Consider the following 21,307-nt stretch of genomic DNA (forward strand, 5'->3'; position numbering starts at 1 on the left):
TGCCCACCCCTTGTTCTGGCCTTTCAGTCAGCTTCCAGGTTTTATTGTGAAAGTTTAATTGAACAAGCTGAAGTTAGAAGCTGATTGGTTACTCTGTACAGCTGCACCACATTCTGTGTGCACCCGTTTAGTAAATCTCCACCATAGCTACAGCTACAGATGTTTCACCTACTAAATTTCTTAAAGAATTGACAAAACAAAGTGTGACTCTGACACATGGCATAAGTGACGTACCCATGCCTGGTGACGTATAGTCTGAACAGGATACCGGGGGTCTTCTCTCATAGAATAAATGGCATAGAGGGGTATTAATACAGCACCACTGGAAAGGGAGCAAATCTTTATCTGTTGTGAAACAAATTACAGTTATTACATTAAGATAATGCTTTACATATAAATTCTAGTATGAAAAAAAAGATAACAATCTATTTAAAGTGTAACTCCACTAAAATTAGCAAATAACATTTTTAAAAAATATTATAGCATATAGATTTGCAACACAAGTCATATTGTAATTGAATGTTATTAAAAATTACCTTTCCTTTTCAATCTGCAGCCTCTGTAATTTTCTATAAAAAGCAATATGGCTACCTAGAGGCGTTCTGTACACAGTAGATGGTGTACAGAACGCCACCCAGATATGTCATTTCCTGCTTTTGCGATTGGCTCCCTTATTTTCCCAGAAGTCCGATTTTTGGCATCCCCTGCAACAAAAATCTATTTTTTGGTGAGATTCTTTCAAAGGAAATCATGCCTAAAGGGATGCAGACCCCGCAGCTTTCCTCATTAGAGCCCTGCAGGTGCAGCAGCTGATTGATAATTATGAAGTCACTCCCATAAAGATTCACTCACTACTTGGACACAGCGAAACAAAAATTGCTATTTCTTCAGAACAACAAAAAGTAGGAATCTGCAACAAAGTGTGTTAAAATTCCTGCAATGAACATACTGTAGATCACCCAAAGGGAAGTGTTTTCTCAACAAAAGTGGAGTTACTCGAAAAGTTCACCTTTCATAACATGTTACACTTTACACCCATATTCAGGGTGTAACATGTTATGAACAGACTGCCACTATGGGCATTTCTGGATCTCAAAACTACAAAAGTGAATGCAAGTAAATATGAGGGCTGTACCAATCAAATGAATTCAAAAAGTGGCATAACTTTTTTATTAACTTGGAGAGGTTCTTAAAACTTCACATGTTAGTAAAGTAACTATTCCTCTATAGCCCTGTAACTCTTCCTCTATAGCTCTATAGCCCTGTAGCCCTGGGGCCAGATGTGGCCCTTTCCTTTCTTTTATCTGGCCCTTGGGGCTCTATTCCACCAACTGACACCAATGACGGGGCACCATTCCCCCTCTGATACCATCAATGGGGCACTATTTTTCTCAATTATATCAACAATGGGGCACTTTTCCTCCCATTAAAACCAGTAAGGGGGCACTGATGCCAAGCCATTTTCTACTCCCAATGGCCACAGTCCAGCCCCCCTAAAGCCTAAAGGACAGTAAACTGACCCTTTGCATGGGTGCCCAACCTGTGTACAAGTCCCATAAGGCATTGCAAGCCACTGACAATTACATGCACGTCTCCCAAAAGCAGAGGCATGATGGGACTCAAACTTTCACACCGGCTGGAGGGCCACAGGCTGAGCACCCATGCTCTATAGTAACTCTTCTTTTTTCTTCTTCTTCTTCTTCATTGCAGGTAGATAATGGATTCCAAGCAGAAGCAGTGTGCAGTTACTGAGTTCTTGAAGAAGGAGGGTGCATGCTGTCTGATGTCCACAAAGGCTTGAGAATTTTTACAGAGATGACACCATTAACAAGAGCAATGTCTTGTCATTGGTGACTCGTGTCAGTGGTGTCTTCTCCATTAACATTCTGTAGTCTTCTGTGGATGTCTGTGGACAGCCTGCACCCCTTCTTCATCAGGAACTCAATGACAGAACATTGCTTCTGCTTGGAATCCATTATTTACCTGCAGCGAAACATAAGAAGAATATGGGTTACCACAGAGGAAGAGTTACTCGGTACAACCCACAAATACAGTATGTAATATGTGAGTAGGTGGAAATGCCTCTTTTAGCATGAACTGATTATTTTTTACACTTTTTTTTGCCAGGTAATGTTTAAAAATGTGAATAAATGGACACGTGATGATCCATCTTTTTCTGGACTTCTAATATGTGAGTCTCAGCAATTTCCATTTTTCACTATTCTATCATTCAGAAAACCATATATCACGGACCTACCTATATGATTTTGAACACCATCCTGATTTGAGTCATATATAAAGTATCGATCTTTGAATCCATTTATCAAATATCCTTCTGAGTCATAGACACATCTGTGTCCAGCGGCAAAACGATTGGGGAGAGTTGACTGGAAGGTTGTCCCATTGCCCTGTGACCGTCTCAATGTCTTAACCAGATCAGAGCTAAAGGATGGAAGGATCTCAGTAATAAAATTAAAGTCTTTAGCGGACTGGGATTTAAGGCATGGACAAGACGGCAGTCCATCGCCCCATAAAGAACTATCAGGCTCTGAGTAATACCACCTCCAGCACTTCCTGTGGTAGTTCGTCTTATTTTTGTTAATTGGGGTGTCCAGCTGATAGGCCCACAGTCCAGTTATATTAGTGTTTCCTAAAACCTTGTGAAGCCGATATCGTCCCGCTGGCCCATAGGTATTGTTCTTCATTGCTTGTGGATCATTGTAGTAAATACCTTCCCCATTTGTGTATCCAATCAGGGCTCTGTGATATACGCGCTGTCCGGGACTCCATGACATATTGTAATATTTCATTAATGCAAAGGACTGTGTCCCGTCTGTCGTCAGTATACACTGGAAGGTGTTGGTCTATGTTTATTGAACACAGCAGAGGAAAATCAAAAAAACAAAGTTAGAAACAATATTTTATTTTTTTTTTCAAACATTTGTATTTTTAACATATTCTTATAGAAAATTAGCTGGCAAAAAATGGAATTTGTGTACAGTGTTGAATGACTGCGCAATTGTCATTCAAAGTATGACAGCACTGAGAGCAAAGAAGAACAAAGAAGTAACAGCAAGTACTTTGTGGTACATGCTCTTAAGAAGGGCTTTTAAATGAGGATTTTAAACAGATGATGGGTTCACTTTTAAGCTTATCTAAACCCAAAAGCAAAAAAAAGGTAACATATTGCAGCTTATAGATCTATCACAAATATTTAATAAATCAAAAACGTTAAATAAAAAAAAAAGCCCAATGCATGCAATGCTAAACCCATGGCAGCCAGCTGGCAATCACCTTACCATTCTGTCTGCTGTCAACTGATAAAAGGAACAATTTCACCCATGGTCATTGTTTTTTGCCCTGTCTTAATGGATATGCTTCTGAGTTTTAGGGCAAGTTCACACAAGCACTACTATGTCAGTACCTAGTTTTAATTTTTTTCTTCATAATTTTAATGGCTCTAGTAATGTACAAACATGAGAGCATATTTATTACAATTTTGTAGACAGTGATCCTCCTTACCTCTTGGAGCATTACTTTCTGAAAAGAAACTGGCAGTACTTGGTCCCATGTTATTTTCAGGATCCATTTTGCAGTAAAATTGGAGGTGATGTTCTTATAGAAGTATCTGTTCACTTCTTCATTGGTTCTGTTGAATATCATCTGCGCGTAAATGTCTTTTTGCTCTTTCTCCGAATATATCTGCAGGAAAGTAAAAACCATATAACGTTTTATATTTAAAGGACTTTTCATTGCAGAAATGTGTCCAGATATGATGGTAGTCCTGCCATTTTTGGATGAGGGTAAAGGCAAAAAGATTTAGAACCCTAAATAGGTAGAGTCTTTTAGGTTGCTTTCCTGTTCATTTGGAAATTTGGAAATAATAATAATTAATAAAAAAATAAAAATTACAATAAGCAGCTGAAGGAGAGGTAAAGAAGGAATGCATTTCCCTCATTATTTCCAATATGTGAACAGTCTACAGTGCTATACCATTTAAAACTCTCCTCCTATACTATTAAGTTCTCTACTATAAAAAGATTACAATGTGGGCAGGTTTACACATCAAACTCTTCCCTCCCTTCCCTCCATCCCCTGTACTCCTGTCTTATATCAAGAAAACCTAACATTTCCGAGTAAGCCTACAAGGGATTGCAATAAAACATAGACTTCCAGTCTTTCAAGAGGATTTTTTTTTCATATATACAGGAAGCTATACTTTATAAGGGTCAGATTGTTCCTTTGCATGCCATTATACTGTATATTGTATGCTAGTGATTGGGAATTTTGGCACCCCACATGTTTTAGAACCACATTTTCCATGATGCTCATGCACTCTGCAGTGTATTTGAGCATCATGGGAAATATAGTTCCAAAACATCTGGGGTGCCAAGGTTTTGCCATGTTGTATGCTATTGAACTGCTTGTCCACTTTTATATGAAATCTTAAATACAAATTGGGTTGCTTTAGTAAAACTGAAGAGTGCAAAATCTGGTGCAGCTGTACATAGAAACCAATGAGCTTCCATGATTTTTGTCAAAGCTTAAATGAACAAGCTGATTGGCTACCATGCACAGTTGCACCAGATTTTGCACTCTCAAATTTTAGTTATTAACTCTATAGAATTTAAAATGAGGGGAGGCAATATAAGAGAAATGGTGACTATCTTCTTGTGAGTTTATATGAAGTCAGAAAAGAGATTAGTACAGCAGTATTTTGGTTTCTTGATCTTGATATTGTTCAATTTTTTTTTTTTTGCAAATTTTTTATTTCAATTATCCAGCATCCACAGAGCAGAAGATATTGTTCTAATTTTTAAAGCAGAAAATGTCTGAGGTTTATAACACAATCTTTATTAACCTCCCTGGCGGTATGATTCTTTCGGATATTAGGTGCTGAAAGCAGTACCATTATTTTGCATGTAATTCTTAAGAATGAGCAGTATACTTAATGTGTAAGTATATAGGAGAAAACATTTGTTTTTCATTTTTGAAGGGTTAAAAACTCTCTCAGAATTCTACTGCTGCCTGGGTCCTCACTGAAGAAAATGACCCTCTTTATTAGTTACCATTGTCCACAAGACAAAAAGTGATGGGAAATCTAAAATTTTATAGTTATTACCAGAACAGGATATGAGGGGAAGACTTACAATGGGGACACCTGTTAAAAACTTACAAAAAAAAAAGTTTGGGCTATACAATAATTTTAGGAAACTGTTATGAAAACTGAATGTGAGTGACTGCGCTCAACACATGCACACATTTTGGTAATCATCTTAATGACAATCGCTTAGGTCAACACACATACCTGGTACCAAAGTGCCCCATCGCCTAACGTGAGATCTGCATCATCCCAGAAGACAGCAAGCATGGCCACCTTCTCATCTCCCCAAAATCTTTTATCAAAGGGATTGGGGAACAAATATTTTTCATTGATGTTCCAAAGCTGAAACTGGATCAGTCCATTATCTGAAAACTAACATAGAAACACCATAATGAATCTTGGGATTTTACACCTGCATGCATTGTTCTATAAAACACATAAGAGAGTAATAATAATTGTAATAATATTTCTAGCAGTAGTAGTAGCAGCATCAATAAACTAAACTATTGTATAGTAACAGTATACCCGGTAATAACATGTAGCACCCTCCTAGGTAGGTGCTAGTGAGAGAGTATATTTTTTGTCTCTGTCTGCCTATCAGAGGAACAGTGGGGAAATCTATATTGTTTTCTGCCTACCAGAGAGCAGGATCTGTGAGTTAGGTCTGCACAGTGTGTTCAGTGTGTGATTCATTGGGTCTAGATAAGTGGCGGCCCGCCCATAGGGGGCGCAGGGGCGCCGCCCCCCCCCCCAAACAGAAGTAGAAGAAAAAAAAAAGATTAGATTAAAAAAAAAAGTCTATTTTCCGCCAACTAGGGGCGCCGGACTTAGTGCTGGGTATTGGGGGGGGTGGGGTTTTTGACCCCACCTTCGCCTTACAGAGGCGCCAATTGGCGCTCTTCTGGGGGTCATCGGGGCGCAGAGCAATGCGACCCGACACACCCCACTTTGCCGATGTCCGGGCTGTGATTGGTCCAGAGTCCAGCATGGACCAATCACAGGAGGACATGGACCTGGTGACGTGCGCGTGTGGGCGGTGCACCGCCCCGGTGTCACGATCACCTTCCATTCAGAGAGGAGAGCGAGAGCCGCCCAGCTGCGTGTGAGGAGGCGGAGTCGGGACTCGGAAGGAAGTTCGTTCCTGGGCCCGGCTGTTCGCAGAGAGTACTCCATCCACCGGTAACGGTAAGTGAGGCCTGGGGGGGGGGCGCACTGCACCGCACCGGGAGGGGCCCGCACCGCACTGGGGGGGCCGCACCAGGGGGGGACGCACCGCACCGGGGGGGGACGCATCGTACCGCTGATCTCTGCATTGGGGACATGTATACTGGTCACTGCATTGGAGGCACGCACGCTGATCTCTGCATTGGGGACATGTATACTGGTCACTGCATTGGAGGTACGCACGATGATCTCTGCATTGGGGACATGTATACTGGTCACTGCATTGGAGGCACGCACGCTGATCTCTGCATTGGAAACATGTACACTGGTCACTGCATTGGAGGCACGCACGCTGATCTCTGCATTGGGGATATGTATACTGGTCACTGCATTGGAGGCACGCACGCTGATCTCTGCATTGGGGACATGTACACTGGTCACTGCATTGGAGGCACGCACGCTGATCTCTGCATTGGGGACATGTACACTGGTCACTGCATTGGGGACATGTATGCTGGTCCCCACATTGAAAGGGGCATGTATACTGGTCACTACATTGAAAGGGGGCATGTATACTGGTCATTGCATTGAAAGGGGGCATGTATACTGGTCATTGCATTGAAAGGGGGCATGTATACTGGTCACTGCATTGAAAGGGGGCATGTATACTGGTCACTACATTGAAGGGGGCATGTACGCTGGTCACTACATTGAAAGGGGGCCTGTACTGTGGGGTTTGTGCTAGGGGGCCTGTACTGTGGGATTAGTGCTAGGGGGTCTGTACTGTGGGGTTTTTGCTAGGGGGCCTGTACTGTGGGATTAGTGCTAGGGGGTCTGTACTGTGGGGTTTTTGCTAGGGGGCCTGTACTGTGGGATTAGTGCTAGGGGGTCTGTACTGTGGGATTAGTGCTAGGGGGTCTGTACTGTGGGGTTTGTGCTAGGGGGCCTGTACTGTGGGGTTTGTGCTAGGGGGCCTGTACTTTGGGGTTTGTGCTAGGGGGTCTGTACTGTGGGGTTTGAGCTAGGGGGTCTGTACTGTGGGATTAGTGCTAAGGGGCCTGTACTGTGGGGTTTGTGCTAGGGGGCCTGTACTGTGGGATTTATGCTAGGGGGTCTGTACTGTGGGATTAGTGCTAAGGGGCCTGTACTGTGGGGTTTGTGCTAGGGGGCCTGTACTGTGGGATTAGTGCTAAAGGGCCTGTACTGTGGGGTTTGTGCTAGGGGGCCTGTACTGTGGGGTTTGTGCTAGGGGGCTTGTAATGTGGGGTTTGTGCTAGGAGGTCTGTACTGTGGGGTTTGTGCTATGGGGTCTGTACTGTGGGGTTTGTGCTAGGGGGCCTGTACTGTGGGGTTTGTGCTAGGGGGCCTGTACTGTGGGGTTTGTGCTTGAGGGGTTTGTGGGGGGTTTGTGCTTGAGGGGTTTGTGCCACTCTCAGTCCGTGTATCCCATAATAGGGTGTCTCTCACCGTATATCCCATAATAGGGCCCCTGCTCCCTTTTATGGGATATACTAGTACTGATGGACCCCTTAATATGTGATATATTGGGAGAATTTGTTCACGAAGCAAAATACAGGGGACAAAATGGGTGGAGCCTATAAGGGGTGGGGCTTCTGAGAAATGGGAGTGGTCAAATGGAAGGGCGGGGTCTTGCGCTCCCCATCTTAAAACTTCACCAGCCGCCACTGGTCTAGATAGTGTTTCACACTGGTCCAATAGGGAGGCATGTTGGACAGTGGGAGGAAACCTGACCAATGAGTACACAGGCTTTGATACAGTCCTGGTGATTGGTAGAGACAGGCTGTCTCAGTGTATTCTGGAATACTGTATAAAAGCCAGGAGCACATGTACTGCAAGGTCTTTGGCTGGGGAGCAGAGTCCCAGAGGGAGGGTGTTGGCTGCCTCCTCCTCTGTAGCAGTGGCACCTGGTCATAGGCAGTCGGCCTGGGGACCAGAGGAAAGGAACTGAACCCAGAGGTCAAAGAGAACTGACTGGAGTGGTAGAGACACTGGAGACCCTCGAAAAACTGTATCGTGAGTACAGGGGATCGTGTCTAGGGGCCTGACCTGAGGGGGCCCACCACGGTGTAGGATAGTCAAAGGACGGGTGTCAGTCTGTGGAGTGAAAGGGGATACCAAGCGGGTATCCTGAAGATCATATACCCAACTAAGTCGTCTGTACAGAGACTTAACCTAAATTCATCTAGTGGCAAGGTGAATCTGCAGCCTGGCTGCATCATCAGTGAGAGTCCTCATCCATTGTGAATAGTTTAATTTGGAGTATCCCACTCTTCCCTTCTCCCATCCCTATTTAAAATAAAACAGCAAAAACAACTACATCCCATAGACTGTTCATTGACTGACCCAAGGAGTAAAGTGCTGAATTGTGCATGCTGCAGTTGCTAACGGTAACCCAAGGGGACCCGAAAGTGAAATATCCAGCAGTCCTCAAAGGGGCAGTACTACAAACATGTTTAGTACTAGTAGGATTATTAACTGTAAGATCAGAAGGAACCGAATTGTCTTCCGTTAAATGACTGTGAAATACAACAGAACTTTCTCAAGCAGAAACTATTTAGATACATATACAGTATTTAGATATACTTACAGTAGCTGCAGTATTAGCAGTTCTAATGGTACCAATAATAGTAAAAGTAGTACTGTTGTATAACAGGGATGCACGTAGGCATAATTCACTCCTTCTGCACTTTTTCAGTCTTCTTTGTGGTGCTCTACAGTTACAAAGCATAGGCCCTCCCCTGGATATAACAGAGTGGAAAGACACTTACTTCACCCCTTGAATGTCCTGGGAGGGGTCCAGTCTGGCCTGACCGAAACAGAGGGCCACTATACTTATGTCTGCTTTTACCTGAAAATCACATCCTGCTCTGTCCCCAAACAGAATGTTTGAGAGGTGTCCCTCATTGGTGTAGAATAAAAAGAATCCACACTGGGTTCCTCAATAATAGCGGTCCCAACTTTACTATAGAATGGTATTAGGATAAGAGTCGTACCAAATTATGATGGCACAAGCTTAGGTAACATGTTGAATATGTCTTTGAGGCATTGGAGAGAAGTTGGCAAGAGGGAGACCTGTGCCCACACCACTGGTCTGACAACGTCCTGGAATTCAACATAATGAGGATTGCTCATAGCCCTACATCCCATCAGGGGAGGTCATCTTGAACTGACCTGTTGCAACATTATCCTTTCCTGCAAAGTCCCAGCAGAGAAGAATACTGAGCTCTTTCCAATGTACTGGAGGGTTCTTGAAATCAGCACTCCTTCCCTTGCTTCCTTTTAGGTAAGACTGGGAGTAACACACAAGGGGCAGGTAGCTGAATGGTTCAGATGGGTATTTACTAACCTAAAAGGGCCAACTACTCTGTTACAGTGCCAATTAAAGTATTTAGAGCAGCTGATAAGGCAGTACAGCTGGCCCTTCTGTATTGGGCACAGGCACCATCAGTTCAAAAGGGGGACCAAGGCACCTGCTGTACTGCCTTGTGACTCTTGTGGATCCCCCTAAAGCACTGTTGACTCTCTCCCTCCGGCTGTGCTGCAGGAGGATCGGTTCTTGTATTTTCATCCCCTTCCACCTTCTGTCCAGTCCCCCCTGTGTCCCCACCTCCCCAGCAGGACTGCCGGCTTTCCTACACTTTCTCCTGCCCACATCTGCTGAGGGCACACAAGAGGATTGGGGTCAGGATGGAGAGTTGGGGGCTGGTAAATATGTCATATCGGTACTGATCGCTTCTGTGTCCATTTATCACTGAAACATAGTAAACTATGCTTCGGTTTGTGAATGAACAGGAAGCCTCAGAGCACTTCCTATTCATACATCTGCAGCTGAGGATGCAGAGAAAGGTACTGATGATTCTCTGTCCTTAGTCCCTTTATCTGTCTCAAAAGTGAGACATCAGGGGTCTTTTTAGACCCCTAATATTTTACTAACGCCCCCTTAACAGGGCACATAAAAAATAAATAAATAAAGAATACAATTTAAAAAAAAAATGGATAAAAAATTACAATTCTAAAAAATTATTTAAAAAAAAAAAATTAAGGGCTTGTTCAATTGTGCTCTTCTCTGTGAGAAGCAGTCAGCATTTGGATCGCTCTTCAGAGAGCAAATTGCCTCTCCACCGCCTTGCTCTAACCCCGCACTAACACATTGCAATCACATGTTTTACATGGCATCGGGCTGTGGCATTTTAGCGAAAATATAATTTAATATTTCCCGGGGGGGGGGGGGGGGCCCTGCCAGAAAGGTTGTATTGGGCCCTGTGATTTCCAACAACAGCCCTGAAAGTAGCACTACTGCTATGTGTTCCAGACTGGCCCTGGAGGCCTGTAAATGGATGTTCACAGGGGAAGCCCCCAGTTTACAATCTCTGTACCACCTCAACTGGCTCCTTCTTAAAATTAGAGGATGCTGATCTATTCAATGTGCTTTTATATTGCTAAAAATTCAGAAGCAACGTGGAAAAACTTAATTTAATGCAACAAGATAGACAAAAATATACTTGTTTAAAAGCTGTAGATATCTCTTTCTGGTATGTGAACACTGTTCTTGACCTATGTACAATTTTTTTTTATAATTTTAACTTTGTCCAATGGCTTTTATTGTATGCCAAATGTCTAATGAAATATTGTGAAAATATTATTTGGCGTTTTGCTGTGTGAATCATGGAGACAATTTCTGATGTCTTACAAGTTTGTCTCTGGTTTTCAGGTTAAGAAAATAGTATACAGTATAGCGTAGCAGTGCCTATTTATGTTGATTCAATTGGAACCGTAAATTATCATATTTCATAAACAAATATTTAATATATAAAGTCAGCAACTCAAAATCCATATTTTGCACTCACCACAAAGACATCATACATACACATTTCCTGTTAGATTTTCATGAATTGTTATTAGCAGTTGTTAAGTGGACAAAACTTACATAAATGTTATGATATGTCTGTCCAAGGAAAGGGAATCCCATCGGTGGTATAATAAACTGTGAATTGACATCTCTTCCAGTAGCATTAACCTTTTTGTCACCGACATTGTTGCCATATGGGTACAGCAAACTCTCTGTGAAAAAATGTTCAGATATTGAAAAAAAATAAAAATAAATATATATATATATATATATATATATATATATATATATATATATATATATATATATATATACTGTATATACAGTCAGGTCCATAAATATTGGGACATCGAAACAATTCTAATCTTTTTGGCTCTATACACTACCACAATGGATTTGAAATGAAACAAACAAGATGTGCTTTAACTGCATAATTTCAGCTTTCATTTGAGGGTATTTACATCCAAATCAGGTGAAAGGTGTAGGAATTACAACAGTTTGTATATGTGCCTCCCACTTTTTAAGGGACCAAAAGTAATTTGACAATTGGCTGCTCAGCTGTTCCATGGCCAGGTGTGTGTTATTCTCTCATTATCCCATTTACAAGGAGCAGATAAAAGGTTCAGAGTTCATTTCAAGTGTGCTTTTTGCATTTGGAATCTGTTGCTGTCAACTCTCAATATGAGATCCAAAGAGCTGTCACTATCAGTGAAGCAAGCCATCATTAGGCTGAAAAAACAAAACAAACCCATCAGAGAGATAGCAAAAACATTAGGTGTGACCAAATCAACTGTTTGGAACATCCTTAAAAAGAAAGAACGCATCGGTGAGCTCAGCAACACTAAAAGACCCGGAAGACCACGGAAAACAACTGTGGTGGATGACCAAAGAATTCTTTCCCTGGTGAAGAAAACACCATTCACAACAGTTGGCCAGATCAAGAACACTCTCCAGGAGGTAGGTGTATGTGTGTCAAAGTCAACAATCAAGAGAAGACTTCACCAGAGTGAATACAGAGGGTTCAACACAAGATGTAAACCATTGGTGAGCCTCAAAAACAGGAAGGCCAGATTAGAGTTTGCCAAACAACATCTAAAAAAGCCTTCACAGTTCTGGAACAACATCCTATGGACAGATGAGACCAAGATCAACTTGTAATAGAGTGATGGGAAGAGAAGAGTATGGAGAAGGAAAGTAACTGCTCATGATCCAAAGCATACCACCTCATCAGTGAAGCATGGTGGTGGTAGTGTCATGGTGTGGGCGTATATGGCTGCCAATGGAACTGGTTCTCTTGTATTTATTGATAATGTGACTGCTGACAAAAGCAGCGGGATGAATTCTGAAGTGTTTTAGGCAATATTATCTTCTCATATTCAGCCAAATGCTTCAGAACTCATTGGACGGCGCTTAACAGTGCAGATGGACAATGACCCGAAGCATACTGCGAAAGCAACCAAAGAGTTTTTTAAGGGAAAGAAGTGGAATGTTATGCAATGACCAAGTCAATCACCTGACCTGAATCAGATTGAGCATGCATTTCACTTGCTGAAGACAAAACTGAAGGGAAAATGCCCCAAGAACAAGCAGGAACTGAAGAGAGTTGCAGTAGAGGCCTGGCAGAGCATCACCAGGGATGAAACCCAGCGTCTGGTGATGTCTATGCGTTCCAGACTTCAGGCTGTAATTGACTGAAAAGGATTAGCAACCAAGTATTAAAAAGTGAAAGTTTGATTTATGATTGTTAATCTGTCCCATTACTTTTGGTCCCTTAAAAAGTGGGAGGCACATATACAAACTGTTGTAATTCCTACACCGTTCACCTGATTTGGATGTAAATACCCTCAAATTAAAGCTGGAAGTCTGCAGTTAAAGCGCATCTCGTTTGTTTCATTTCAAATCCATTGTGGTGGTGTATAGAGCCAAAAAGTTTAGAATTGTGTTGATGTCCCAATATTTATGGACCTGACTGTATAGTATATGTATATTAAGATGTATATACTGTATAAAGAAACATATTGTATTAAATGAATCTCTAGAAGAAGTTAAAAAGGGAGGGAAAAATTGTTTTGAAAATATTATATTTGCTTACCTGCATAATTTAAAGAGCCTAAGGCTTCTTTCACACGGTCCGCCTCTGCAGGCGGATCCGTGTTGCTCAGCGGGGATCGATCCGTGATCCCCGCTGAGCTGGGCGGATGACAGCTCCGTCTCCGCTTGCAGAGCGGAGAGGGAGGTGTCTCAGCACCCGCTGCCCTCTATGGGGGATCGGAGGAGAGCGGACCGCTTGTCCGCTCTCATCAGATCCGCTCCGCTCCGATTACTGAACGGATGGAAAAATAGGGTTTCCATCCGTCCAGATTACAGCACAGGATCGGATGCGGATGGCAGCGGGTGTCAGCGGAGGTGACCTCCGCTGACACCCGCTGCCCCATAGAGCTGCATGGAGGATCCGATCAGATCCGCCTAAAAAACTGACAGGCGGATCTGATCGGACCGCCCGTGTGAAAGAGCCCTTAGATATGTGTAAGTGTAAACATTACTGTACAACACAATTTAAAAGCACCATGGGTCAGCCACCTTGCTTGGAGAATCTGTGTTGGGTATGGTTAGGTGAGGTCACTCTGTTACAACAAAAACTCCTATTTTTGTAAGATGAAAACCTTCCTTCCTGTTCATATACAACCCCACCAGTGGTAGTACTGAGTTAAAGAGACAAGCACTCTATGGAAAACTGGAGTGAGATACTAATAGAAGGGTTGTGAAAACTTGCTGGGTGTAATCTGAAGACCTGCTTGTTGAAATGTAAAGACTAAAGACCTGCTTGGTGGAATGTAAAGACTAAAGACCTGCTTAATGGGATTTAAAGTCTAGTTTGGTTTGAAGTGGAGTGCTATTTTATGAGTTTGTAAAGACCTGCTGGTGAACGGGTACTGCAGACTCTTGCTATGGTGAGAGTGTGATAAAGTTTAGGATAGATAATCATGCCCCTAAAACTACCTCTGAAATTTTGTGAGGACCACAATTTGCTCAGCAGCACTTCTCATTTTTCAAATTTCCAATGTATTGGTTCCCAGCTGAGTGGCTTCACAGATGGGTTGCAGAGGACAGGCGGAGGAGGCTTGTCTGGTCCCAGGCCCATGCTGGCTTTCCTGACTCTGTCTGGTGGGCTAGGAAAGGCTTGGGCATGAGTCATCAGCCATGACACAAGGTATAGACATTGTTACCGCCAGGTTCAGAAAGGTTCAGAAAGACACCATTGGAGATGAGATCTTATGTCCAATGTTTGGGGGGCCCCAGCATTAAAGCAGCAGCTGCTGTACAGTTTCAGGGTGACTTTGAATACTTTTTTTTTACTAAGGGTACACTTTATAGTAAGGTGATCAAACCAGTTGGAACAGTGAACAGTAACTTTTATAAAGTATAAAATTCCTTATTAAAATTGAGTATCTTTCTTATCAGATGTCAAGGCTTGATATTTGCACTGCTCGTGATACTACTACATAGCCCTCATGTTTTTATAAATGTCAACACCTAAAATTAACAAAGCAACATTCCTAGAGAAAAAGAGCAACTACATCCCTGAAGAGAAACCTTAAAGTGGAACTATAGGCACAAACTTTTGTTTCCATTTTGGATAAAGTAAGGGAGGGTTATAACTCCTGTTAGATTTGTTTTCTGCCATCTGTGTGCCATTGCAGAGATTTCCCTTCACTTCCTGTCCCATAGCCAAACAGGAAGTGAGAGGAAATCTCTGCAAATTAGGGGAATCCCTTGAGGACCCCCAGTGGAAGATTTCTCTTCTCTTACTTTTCTGGGGACAGCCCAAAATCTGGAATTTTCTTTTAATTTCACTTTCAAAGATAATGGTAAACAGGGCAAATAGAGAAGGTGAATCTCCCTAACAGGGGCACAGACAGCAATAAAAACTAGCAGGTGTTCTAATCTCTCTCTACTCTATTCAAAACTTAAAACAAAGGTTTTGCCTTCAGTTATACTTTAACCTCCTTAGCGGTAATCCCGAGCGTGACTCGGGGTTGGTTTTTCATATCAGGAGCGGTAACCCCGAGTCACGCTCGGGGTGGATTGCAGAGAGCGCAGCGGTGTTCTCTTACCTTATCCTGGCGATCCAGCGATGATCTCTCATTGCTGTGACCGCCAGCCGAGAGTCCGGCCGCTCCTCCGTCGGTCTCCGTCGCTCTGATCACTTCCTAGTTCCGTTCCCTGCAGCAGCAATGCTGCATGGGAGCGGAACTAGGGAGGGAAATTAAAAAAAAAAAAAAAAAAACGTTGCACAAAACACAAAACACATTTTATATTATATATATATATATATATATATATATGCATGTATATATATATATATATATATGCGCATGTATATATATATATATGTATATATATATATATGCATATATATATATATATATATATGTATGCATATATATATATGTATATATATATATATGCACACACACATATATCTATATATAATATATAATGCATGAATTATAATCTAATCAATAATATAATTTTATTATATATATTATATATTAAATAATAAAATAATATTATTGATTCGATTATAATTTATGTGTTTGTGTTTCAAATTTATCACATCTGGGATGTCTACTAGACTCTTGTTTTGGTCAGGTTTAAGTCAGTAATTACTAAGAATTGTAGGCCTATAATACATAACGCCAAATTTCCATGAAAAGAATTGTACCGCTTTTGGTATGTAATTCCTGACATAATCATACCGCCAGGGAGGTGAAGGTAATAATGTATATTTATGGCAGTATGTATAGGCAATGTTTTTACACCGTGTTTTAGGAACAGGAGTGCTACCATACACTACATACAATGGGGTTTATTTAATAAAGCTAGAGAGTGCACAATTAGTCACATTCCTGCATAGAAACCAATCAGCTTCTAACCTCAGTTTTTTAAATTAAGCTTTGGCAATTAAAACCTGGAAGCTGGTTGGTTTCTATACAGAAGTGTGGCTGATTTTGCACTCTCTAGCCTTAGTAAATAAACCCCATTGTCACCTTAGTAAATTTGAAAGAAATAATGTGCAGGTCCCAGCACGGTCTGCATTTGCCAATAATAGATGACTCTCTCACTGCATGTTATTTCTGGTCTATGCATGTTTAAATCAGATATAGATGTATACTGACCGATATATTCTTTTAGGCGATGATTAACCACTTGCCGACCGCTCACTCGAGCTCTACTGCGGCAAAGTGGTTCGTTATCGTCCAGCGACGTAGTACTACGTCGCTGGACTCCTCCCCCTGTAGGCGGCGCTCGCGCGCCGCCGGAGGCCCGCTCCAGCTGTATTCATTCACAGCGGGAGTCGGGCCAGGGGAGGAGCGGCGGCGATCGCCGCTGCTCTTCCCCGATCGTCGAGGAATCTAGTTTGGAGATCCGCCCGCCTGTGTAAACAGAGCGGGTGGATCTCCATAGTGACAGGGAGTGACAGATTGCAGTGTTCAGCATAGCTGAACATGCGATCTGTCCCTGACTCACTCAGTCACCTCCCCCCACACACGTCAGTAAGCACCAGGCATACATTAACCCCTCCCTCTCCAATAAAATTAACCCCTTCCCTGCCAGTGTCATTTTTACAGTAACAGTGCACTGATTTCTGTAGTAATGTCACTGGTAACCCCAAAAGTGTCAAAAATGTCAGTCAAGGGTCCGATCTGTCCGCCGCAATGTCGCAGTCCCGCAAAAAAAAATCGCAGATCACCGCCATTACTCGTTAAAAAAAAAACACCAAAAATGACAGAAATCTTTCCCTTAGTTAGTAAACGCAATAACTTTTGCGCAAACCAATCAAAATACGCTTATTGTGATTTTTTTTTTTACCAAACATAGGTAGCAGAAAACAAATTGGCCAAAAATTTTAAAAAAATTAGATTTTTACATTTTTTTGGGGGGAATTTCATATAAAAATTTTTAAAAATATTGTTATTTTTTCAAAATAAACGCTCTTTTTTTGTTTATAGCGCAAAAAGTAAAAATCGCACAGGTGATCAAATACCACCAAAAGAAAGCTCTGTTTGTGGGGAAAAAAAGGACGTAAATTTAGTTTGGGTACAGCATCGCATGACCGCGCAATTGTCAGTTAAAGTCGCACAGTGCCGAATCGCAAAAAGTGGCCTGGAAGTAAGATTTTGCTTGGGTACGGCGTCGCACGACCGCGCAATTGTCAGTTAAAGTCGCACAGCGCCAAATCGCAAAAAGTGGCCTGGACGTAAGACAGCAAAATCAAATAAAATAAAATAAAACCTGGAAGCTGATTGGTTTCTATACAGAAGTGTGGCTGATTTTGCACTCTCTAGCTTTAGTAAATAAACCCCATTGTCACCTTAGTAAATTGGAAAGAAATAATGTGCAGGTCCCAGCACGGTCTGCATTTGCCAATAATAGATGACTCTCTCACTGCATGTCATTTCTGGTCTATGCATGTTTAAATCAGATATAGATGTATACTGACCAATATATTCTTTTAGGCGATGATTAAGTACCTAGAAATCTGGTTTGTGATCAAAAGTGACTTATGTATATAAGAATAAAAGCACACACCAGAGCCTGAATTAAGGAGAGAACTTTGGCTACGATTTCTTCTGCATTCGTAGGACCCCAGTAGATTGACACAATCTGACTTTTCCTGGCAGATGTTAGCAGTGGCACATTCGTCTATATCGTCACATTGATGTCCATCACCATGAAATCCAGGCTTGCATTCGCAGGAGAAACTTCCTATTGTATTTCTGCAGATGGCATGAGAATGACAACCTTCATTTCCTACCATACACTCGTTAATGTCTGTACAGATATCTCCACTTGACAAAAATCCTTCAACACAGCTACAGAAGTATGATCCCGGTGTGTTCACACATACAGCTTGCTTGGCACAATAGCTTCCAGCCATTGAACATTCATCTACGTCAATGCATGAGTTCTCTTTCTGATTATACCCCGGAGGACATGTACAATAATAAGATCCAGGTAGATTTACACAGATGGCAGTGGTGTCACAAAAGAGAGTTTTGTTTAGACATTCATTGATATCTACACAGGTGTTGCCTTGGGTTTTATATCCTTTGTCACAAGAACAATGGTAGGAGCCTGGTGAGTTAGCACAGACCATGTGATCAGGACAAGCGGAAACGTCGAGACATTCATCAACGTCTTGACATATCTTACCGTCTCCCCTAAAGCCATCTAGACATATACAGACATAAGACCCAAGTGCATTGTAACAAGTAGCCTTTTCATGGCACTCTGTGTAATTATACAGACATTCATCAATGTCAATGCAACTTTCACTGCTGTTGGTGAATCCTACATCACACTCACAACTGTAAGACCCAAGGGTGTTGATACATTTGTAGTGCACATCACAGGTTGATATGCCTAAGCCACATTCATCAATATCTATGCAGACACCTTCGGTATCATGAAAACCAGAGTCACATTGACATAAATATGAGCCAACTGTGTTGACACAGTGAGAGTTATTATAGCAGATGCTTGGTTGGTGGTACTGCATGCATTCATCTATGTCTTCACAATAGGAACTGTTCCCTGTATAACCAATACCACAGATACAAGAATATGAGCCAGGGCTATTAAAACATGAGCTGTAATGATGACAATTGATGGGATCCAAGCATTCATCAATGTCTATGCATGTTGTTCCATTATTATTATAACCATCCCAGCACTGGCATATATAAGATCCGAGGCTATTGAAGCAGGTGGAATTCTCTGGACACACTAAAGGTTCTAAGTTGCACTCATCAATGTCTTCACAATGGCTGCCATTCCCAGAATATCCACTCTTACAAATACATTGAAAAGACCCATCTGTGTTGATGCAGCTGGCATCATCATGGCATATAGTCTGATTAATGCACTCATCTACGTCACTACAGGTGCCATGAGCAAATGTATATCCAAAGTGGCAAAAGCATAAATAAGAGCCAATGGTGTTGTCACATTGGGAGTTGTTACCGCAAATATGACCATCGCATTCGTTCACATCGGTGCAGTTGATTCCATTGCCTTGGAAACCGATAAGACAAGCACACTGATAAGAACCTGCAGTGTTGGTACACCCCGAATAATCACTGCAGTTGTTCCTACTGTCTTGGCATTCATCAATGTCCCAGCAGTCAATGCCGTTTCCTGAGAATCCATTCAGACATGTGCAGTTGTAACTTCCAGGTGTGTTTGTGCAGATAGCTGAAGGGTGGCATCCTCCATTTTGTGTCTGGCATTCATCAAAGTCTATAATTTGTTACCAAAATAAGCGTCAGGAAATGATTCCATAATATTCACAAATACAAACAATGTATGATAACATCATGAAGGGCGTTTATATAGTTTCAGATGACTCCCTGCTGTTATAGTTGTAGTGCAGATTTATATATATATATATATATATATATATATATATATATATATATATGTATATATAGGATATATTGAATATTGTATTTGTATACAATATACAGCATTACTGAAAATAAATGATGATGTTTGCAAGAAACACAATAGAGGTAAATGATTTAGAATTGTAAAGCTTAGATGTAGGTTAAAACTGTGCAAAAGAAAGCCAATACACAATGAATGTGGATCTACCTGTCACCACACTCACTAAATTGTCAGTTATGACTACTGCAGGAAAAATACCACTTATACCTCTCTAAATATATAACTCCACTCCCAATTGTTGAAATATAATCAAAATCTTTATTCCATATAGATTAACCACTTGCTTACTGGGCACCCAAACCCCCTTCCTGCCCAGGCCAATTTTCAGCTTTCAGCGCTGTCACTCTTTGAATGACAATTGCACGCACGGTCATGCTACACTGTACTCATATGAAATTTATATCATTTTTTTTCACACAAATAGAGCTTTCTTTTTTGTGCTATTTAATCACCCCTGGGTTTTTATTTTTTGCTAAAGAAGAAAAATAGTGAAAATTTGGATAAAAAAATAAAAATGTCATAGTTTTACATAAATTGTGCAAACAGGTCATTTTTTTTTCCCTTCATTGATGTGCACTGATGAGGCTGCACTGATAGGCACTGATAAGGCAGCACAGATGGGCACTGATAGGTGGTACTTATGGGCACTGATAGGTGGCACTAATGGGCACTAATGAGGTGGCACTGGTGGGCACTGATCAGGAGGCACCGATGAGGCTTCACTAATAGGTGGCACTGATGGTCACTGATAGGCGGCACTGATGGGCCCTGATAGGCACTGGTAGTTGACACTGATAAGCAGCACTGAAAGGTAGCACAGATTATGAGGCACTGATAGGCACTGATTTGCAGCACTGGCGGGCGCTGATAGGTGGCACTGGTGGGCACTGATAGGTGGCACTGGAGGGCCCTGGTAGGTGGCACTGGTGGGCACTGCTTAGCAGTACCTATGTCAGCGTGAGGGAAAAAAAGCAGATTACTGGCTTCTGTTTAAATCACCTGATCAGCTGTCATGGGCTGACAGCTGATCACGTGGTAAAGATGAAAAAAGTATAACGAAGAAGAAAAACTTTCTAGAGGACAAATAAAGTTGGTGGTGAAAGCCCACTGTACTGTAGCTGTCCACTGTAGCTGTATCTAACTGGCTCTGCTTCAAAGATGAAGATTATGAACACTTTGTCAAAGAATGGTGCTGAAGATTCCATAGATGAGTGGATATAATTCAAATTTTGGAGCAGAATGTACATCCTTTCAATATAGTTGACAGAAAACCAATGGTTTTACCAAACCATGGTGTAGAGGACAGACAAGGCTATCCTGCTGCCCTCCTCCACCTATTAAACAAAGGATATACTGGATGAAATGGATTGCATACAATTTAATAAGTATTGAACTTTCCTTTACGAGGACTCTTTATACTGCACGTTTTTTACTAGTGACTTAAACTCTTTTTACTGGAGTTTAAACCCTTTTGCTTTGGCTGGATGGGAAATATATCCAATTGAATAGAATCTTCAGCACCATGATTTGACAAAGTTTTCATAATTTTCATCTTTGAAGCAGAGCCAGTTTGATACAGCTACAGTGGGCTTTCATCACCAACTTTAGTTGTCCTCTGCAAAGTTTTTTTTCTTCATTATACTTTTTCCATCATTTTT

The 21,307-nt window shown here is 41.7% G+C and overlaps 1 protein-coding gene across 1 annotated transcript in view; it reads right to left on the minus strand.

Annotated features, from left to right (window-relative positions):
• The window catches only part of LOC309551659 (uncharacterized protein), a 107,847-nt gene that overhangs the window by 59,907 nt on the left and 26,633 nt on the right, over nt 1-21,307 (minus strand). Inside the window, exons 4-9 of the mRNA XM_082252338.1 lie at nt 17,766-19,442; nt 11,217-11,350; nt 5,309-5,476; nt 3,523-3,702; nt 2,258-2,864; nt 235-345 (exon numbers count right to left, since the gene is read on the minus strand). Of these exons, the coding sequence (XP_082108464.1) occupies nt 235-345; nt 2,258-2,864; nt 3,523-3,702; nt 5,309-5,476; nt 11,217-11,350; nt 17,766-19,442 (2,877 nt within the window). The remainder of the gene's footprint in view (nt 1-234; nt 346-2,257; nt 2,865-3,522; nt 3,703-5,308; nt 5,477-11,216; nt 11,351-17,765; nt 19,443-21,307) is intronic.

The sequence above is a fragment of the Pelophylax lessonae genome (assembly GCF_965119305.1).
Source record: "Pelophylax lessonae genome assembly, chromosome: 3".
NCBI classification, from domain to species: Eukaryota; Metazoa; Chordata; class Amphibia; order Anura; family Ranidae; genus Pelophylax; species Pelophylax lessonae.